Source organism: Peromyscus maniculatus, chromosome 1, assembly GCF_049852395.1.
Source record: "Peromyscus maniculatus bairdii isolate BWxNUB_F1_BW_parent chromosome 1, HU_Pman_BW_mat_3.1, whole genome shotgun sequence".
NCBI lineage: Eukaryota > Metazoa > Chordata > Mammalia > Rodentia > Cricetidae > Peromyscus > Peromyscus maniculatus.
In genome coordinates, this window is record NC_134852.1 from 17158006 (window position 1) to 17165366 (window position 7361).

At 37.1% G+C, this 7361-nt stretch overlaps 1 protein-coding gene across 1 annotated transcript; it reads left to right on the top strand.

The window, feature by feature from the left end:
• Positions 1–2760: 2760 nt before the first annotated feature.
• On the top strand, positions 2761–3795 carry LOC107401572 (vomeronasal type-1 receptor 4-like). Its single transcript, XM_015998607.1, has one exon. The coding sequence runs from the start codon at positions 2761–2763 to the stop codon at positions 3793–3795; it is 1035 nt and encodes a 344-aa protein (XP_015854093.1).
• The last annotated feature ends 3566 nt before the right edge of the window (positions 3796–7361 follow it).

Consider the following 7361-nt stretch of genomic DNA (forward strand, 5'->3'; position numbering starts at 1 on the left):
CAAATGGTTGTGAGCCATCATGTGGTTGCTGGGAATTGAAATCAGAACTTATGAAGAACAACTAGTGATCTTAACCTCTGAGCCTTCTCTCCAGCTCTAAGGTTTCACATTCTTAAGACTGTATTTTTTATCTCACATGCCACTCTTCAATTTGAATGCATCATAGATTTCATTGTAATTGATTCATCAATATAAAAATTAAGAAATAAGCTTGGTATTTTGAGAAAACCTTTAACACAAGGACATGGGAGGCATAGGAAGGCATATCTCTATGAATTTGAGGCTAACATGATCTACACAATGAGTTTGTGAACAGCTACATCTATATCATGATACCCGGTCTTAAAAAATAACAAAAAAGCAGCAAGTACATGCTGACATTTAAAAGAAATGTTTTAGGAATTTAATGTTCTTCTTATGAGATTATTTGTTAATTACATATTAGCATTCATGTCTTATTTTGTACAGATTAATCATGTAAGTAAGTCTTCTGTATTACCTGCTAAAGCCTTTACACCAGCACTGACAACAATTAATATTTCTGGTGGCATCATAAACATCAGGTCCATCTTGTATCTCTGAAATAAAACTGGAGTTAGGACAGTTTTTTGTCAGGTCAGACTGCACTGCGAAAACTGCACTTGACTAAAAACTCAGAAGCACTGGAACTTGACATTTCCTATGAGATAAACCTTTATGTCAAAATCAAAAGTTATTTCTAAAAATATTTATATGTCTGTCTTTATTTTGTGTGCATATATGTTTTTGCCTGCATGAAAATATTAGCTCTTTGAGAATGCAGTGCCTGCAGAGGCAACTAGAGGGTGAGGGAACCCCATGGAATTAGAGTCACACACAATTGTGAAGCATATGCTGGGAACCAAAACCAGGTCCCTTATAGTAACAGCACATGTTCCTTACCACTGAGCAGCCTCTCTAGAACCCCCTAATGAAAACATTTTAAAACCAAAAAATACAACCAAATACCAATAAAGTGAACAAAAACCAAATGAGGAACACAAACTGCACTGAAGGCTGGAACATGTTTTAGACCATCCAACATGGCTTTGTTAGAGTAGGTTGAGGTGATTTTGTGCCAAACTGGTCATGGCCAAGTCCTAGTATTGGCTCTGCCTGTGTGCACTTTTTGGATTTAAAGAGGCACATGCTCTTTGTGATTCTAAGTTCAGTTTTTGACAGTGGAAATAATGATATTGTCTATATTACACAGTTTTAAACATCAAAGAGGGTTTCGAACTTAGAGTATGGCAGGTAATCATCAATTGTCATGGCAATTTTCCTTCTACATATACATAAATTATAATTAACTGACAAAATTATATTTACTAATATACACTTAACTCTTTACAAAATTTTAAAGAGTGAATATTTTCATATGAGAATGCAGGATATCAATGGATGTGACCAGTGTGACCACACTCTACCTTCAATATTTGTACTTTTTTCCATCTTCACATGTGTGGTGGGGTAGATGCACTGGCATCAATTACCTAGAAATGTTCCTGGCCTCTCAGCAAGTAAAAACTCTAGGTAGATAGTACGTTAAAAAGCTTCCAGGGATGCTGGGCTTTCACTTGGCCTTTGTTGACCTGTGTCTATCTGAAACTATGTATTAGCTGGCCCTGGACTCTGGAGCGATAGCCCCACCCCTCACCACAGGCAAGGATGAACCAAAACTGAGGTCATGGACATAGGGAAGTTGACTCTGCCCCACCTGAGGTAGGTGGCCCCAGTGGCCCAGAATGACCATCTCAGGTACCACCCAGGCCCACACCCAGGCCATGACTTGGTTTACCCTACCATCTACACCATTGGGACATGCTGGAGATTGAGAAGAGACTGGTCCTGTGAAATAATAACTGCAGGACCTCCAAGACTCAGACCAGTCATGGGATATCCCAGAGGAGTTCAGATGAAAATCGAGTAATGATGGTGTACATGAAACAAGAGTCCTTGAACTGGCCCAGTGATTATTGAAATGAACATTTGCTAGTAAAGCTAATAGGATGAAATAATATAATATATGACACACTGAGACCCAAAATGCCACCAGGATGAATGAAAAGGTGTTGGAGAGGCAGGAATAAAGGAGAAGCTAAAAGGGGTTTTAGTTTAGTTTTGTTTTTGTTTGTTTTCTTACTTACTTGCTTATTTTGTTTTGTTTTCTTTTGTTGGAGGGCACTGCAGAGGTGGGAAGAGATATGGCAGGACCAGAAGGTGAGCATAATTGGGATGAATGATATGAAACTCCCAAAGAATCAATTAAGAAGTTAAAAATTAGCCAGGTGTTGGTGGTACATGCCTTTAATCCCAGCACTTGGGAGGCAGAGGCAGATGGAGCTCTGTGAGTTTGAGGCCAGCCTTGTCTACAAAGTGAGCTCTAGGAAAGGCACAAAGCTACACAGAGAAACCCTGTCTCAAAAAACCATTAAAAATAAGTTAAAAATTAAAAAAAACTCCCATATTTCCTATGTATATGACCATCAGATGAAGCAGCAAAATTATCAAAAAAGACAAATGTGTGTGGAGGCCATGTGTTGCCTTAAAGTAGTATGGACTGTAAGTAATTTTTCCTGTCAATAACTTTGAGAAAATATTGCTATGTAGTCTAGGCTGAGATGGTATTCATGAGCTCTAAGGGTCATTCTGATTTAGTCATTTCTATAGCTCTTTGGATTACTAATACTTTTCATTTATTTTGTCAAGATAAATGGCTGTGGCCATTATCTAAGGAAAATCATGCCCAGTCACAGAATCGACATCTGGAATCTGACCATCAAAATCATTTTCTTGTCACAAACTATGGCTGGAATTCTGGGAAATTTCTCTCTTCTTTACTACTATGGAGTTCACTATGGAGAAAGCAAATTAAAGCCCACATATTTGATTCACATGCACTTAATGGCAGCCAACACTTTGATCATTCTCTCTACAGGAGTGCCGAACACAATCACAGCTTTTGGGATGAAGAACTTTTTAAGCAATTCTGTATGTAGATTAATTTTGTACATTCAAAGAGTTGGCCGGAGTGTTTCCATTGCCACCACCTGCCTATTGAGTGTCTTCCAAGTGATCACCATCAGTCACAAGGAATGTTGCTGTAAGGATCAAAGAGTCAAAGCTTCAAAGTACATAGGCCACTCCATTGCCCTCCTCTGGGTTTTGTACATGTTGATAAATGTCATTTTCCCTGTGTACCCATTTATTAAAAGGAATAGTAAAAATATGACAAGCAAACGAGATTTTGGATACTGTTCCACTATAGGGAGGGATGGAATCAATGACACGCTCTATTCAGCTCTGGTGGTGTGCCCTGAAATCTTCTTTTCTTTGCTCATGGCCTGGTCCAGTGGCTCCATGATTGTCATTCTGTACAGACACAAGCTGAAGGTTCAACACATCCGTAGCACTAGTGGTTCCAGTAAAATCTGCTTTGAGTCCAAAGCCACCCAGAGCATCCTGGCCCTGGTGTCTACCTTTCTGGCTTTTTATACTCTCTCCTCCATCTTACAAGGCTGTGTTGCTCTTCTGTATAATCACAGTTCGTGGCTGGTGAACATTAATCGCCTCACTTCTCTGGGTTTTCCCTGTTTTGCACCATTTGTTCTTATAAATTGTTACTCTGTGGTTCCTAGACTCAGTTTGGTCTGGATAAGGAATAAAATCTCTAATTCTTATTTTAAGTATGTAAATGATATGTTTCTTTCTGGTATCCAGTTGTTTACTCTGCCATCTCCCTCACAAAGCCAGTACAGAAAATTGAGGGAGTACTAACAATTGACCAAAATGATAATTTGAGAGCTTTGTCAGCTGGTTTAATTTGCAGCCTACATGAGCTTATCCCATTGTAAGAGGACTATCTTACTTTTCAACTTATCTCTGGAAGGCTTTCCTTTGTCCTGCTAATGTACAAAGCAGCCAGAAAAATATTCTCAGTAAAGGTGTATTTTTTCCTACTGTCATTCTCTAGGGCATCCTGAGTACTTGGATATTTCACAAACAGCTTGTGGGTCCTACAGTCTAATGGCAAAGAAAACTGAAATCATGGCTGGCCATGAAGTTGTGCTTCAAGAGTCCCTGGTCCATTCACTACAGCTCTAGCTTGCACCAGTACCAGAAAAGTTCTTCAGCCATAACTTCCCAAATACTCTGCTTTTAGCTGCACTGGAGACAATCAGGTTGCTTTACAAATCTTGTAGCAATTGTCCTCAACAAGGTTTCAGAAAGAGCATCTTACCTTACCACTTAGTGAAAAATATAATCAATAGAAATGAATGTTTTTAATGTTACCTTAAATTTTATATGTCAACATGTTTTAGAAAATTTTTGTCTATGTTCATCAGGGAGATTAGTCTGTGAATTTCCTATATTCATATCTGGTTTGGAATCACTGTAATACTGGATTAATCAATAGTTTGGAAGTCAATTAATATTGCAAGTATGGAAATCAGTTTAGAGGGCTGCTAAGAAAACTAAAAGAGAACTACCATTTGACACAGCTATTCCACCCCTGGGCCTGTACCCAGAGTACCCCATTCATTTCCACAGAGAAATATCCAATTCCATTTTACTACTGCTCTACTTATTATAGCAAGGAAATGAAGACCAGCTATATATCCATAAAAAGATAAATCCATATCAGATTTGTTTTCATACACAAAATGGACTATTATTCAACTACAGTGTTAGAAGGAATCACGAAAGTGTAGGGAATTTGATGGACTTACAATGAATAATATTAAATCACAGACCACCAACTCAGAAAGAAAGAAAAATCAAATACTCTTTTTTGTATGCAGATCCTATCCTATAAGGTTCTAGTATTTATATGTAGGTAGGTACGTTTATCTTTATTATGATACTTAGAAAGGAGACGCAAAAAGGTAATGTCAGGCAAAGTGGCAGTAGGGTAGTTATGTGAGAGTATATCAAGTTAGTTATTCTTCTGTCTTCAACTCTGCCAGTTTCTTATTCTGTGGTGGATAAGGGCATAAAAATATACTTGTTAGTGACAGTATGAAACCCTAAGCAAAGAAAAGAAAAGAAAAGAAAAGATCTGCAGGGAAAAGAAAAAAAAGAAAAAGAAAAAAAGAAAAGAAAGAAAAGAAAAGAAAAGAAAAGATCTGCAGGCTGACTGTTCAGTTCAGAAAGGGGCCAGCATAGCTATTCTAACTGTATAAAACTAAATTGAAATATAAAGAAATTGGGTCTGGATAAGTGTTCATTTGCATAGCTATTTCATTGTAGCTCTTTAATGCCTTTATTCATGAGTTCATTACAATACAGTGATTTTAGATTAAAATAGAATGGTATCACAACTTATCCCAAGATATATGGATGGCTCAGTTATAGCCAGCAATAAATGCAGTGCATCACACATGTGGACTCAAAGACTGAGATCACTTGATTATCTTATTACATGCCACAAAATATCATTTTCCCTTTTATTGAAAATAGTTTTATTTCTTATACAATATATCCTGATTACAACTTCACCAGCCTCTACCTCTCCCAGTTCCTCTCCACCTCACCCCCCAATCAGATCCACTTCTTTTCTGTCATTGGAAATGCAGGCTTCTAATATATAACAATAATCATGACAAGAAATATATAATGAGATAACATAAATCCCATTGAGGTTGGACAAAACCCACTCATTCATATATTCAGGAGTCCCATACAAATACTAAATGGAAAACTATAATGTATTGGAGAAGACTAGATGACGATGTGTGCAGTCACTGTGCTTGTGGCTTCAGTCTCAGTGAGTCCATAGGCTCTTTCCTCAGTTGATTCAGAGGGCCTTGTTGTACTGGTGTCTTCCATCCCCTCTGGCTCTTGCACTCTTTCTGCCTCCTCTCCCATTGGGTTGTCTGATCTCTGAGTAGATTGATTGATGGAAACATCCACTTTCCAGCTCTAATGTCAGAAATACTTTTAATAAACTCCAGCATTTCTTCCTCATAAAAGCCATGGAATGCCAAGAGATACAGGGATAATACCTCAGCATAATAAAGGTTGCATACTATAAACCAACAGCCAAGGGTTAGGAACCAAGAATATTATACACAAGAGTTATATGCTTACTAACCACCTCGAGTTATGTTTAACCTACAATAAGATCCACAATTTTTCTTTTTTAGGATATACCCCAACTTTTGCCATAGTTGGGGTATATCCTATAAAACCCAAGTCACTGGAAAGCATTTTATATTTGAGACTTATCAATAAAAGGAATAGGTTGGGTGAACGACAAAGATATGATGAGGGAAGTTAAATGGGCACAAAAAACTGAACGGAACTAGGGAATACAGGACAATTGTGTATCTGAGTTGTATAAAAGTGGTCCAAAAATGACAAAGACTTTAGGTGTCAACAATATTATTGTCATTGAAGATTTGAAAATGCCTAAAACATGAGGGACAAACCATTTGAAGCAGTGTCTAGTCTAAGATATTGTGATTGAGAGGAGTCCTAGAACATGAAGATGGAGTCAAGATGATTGACAATGAAATGGAGGCTCAGGAGGTCACTGCTAAGGAGTTTAAACTAATGCAAACACAGAGTCACTCAATGAGTTTGCAGGGTGGAAGTGGATGCAATAGACACTAGTGGGGTATGATGAGGTGTAGTGGATTTGTGAAAATCACAGTGGTAGAAAGATGCTGGATATAGACAATGCTTTCACAATGACACTCTAAATACTCTGAACCCTTTTCTGTTCTTAGATATTGGTCTATAGTACAAATCATTCACCATGAATCAGAAAGCACATGACACTAATAACATTTAAAGTGAATCCAGGTTACATCCAGGCCCAGATTTAGACACAGTAACCACTGTCAACATGCCTAGGAGTTTTCCAGATTCTAAATTTAAAACTTTGTTTTGTAATGTCTGAGCCTGTCCTTGGAAGTGAGCATACATAATGATACTTATTCTTTTGTGTAATTAATACTCTATTATAAAGATTTACCAGCAGAAGGGTGCCAGCTGTTTTTCAAATTACTAGTCTCTTTTACTTTACAAACAAAAAACTAGGCATATAATATATATATATATATATATATATAATATAAAATGATGTGTTTTGAATTATACAAAATGTAAATATATGATAAAATGTATATGTTTATTTTTATAATAATTACCATTATATACATATTTATACACTGCTAAATTAATCTAGTTTTGGTCATATGTATATAATTTAAGGGCTGACTACATAATCTTGGATAACCAATCCCTAGGGAAGATAGATTCTCCTTTTATGTGCACTCATTAATTACTTGTAGCTTTCCATTCAGAGGTGAATTGTCAGATTCCCCATCCATGTTGGC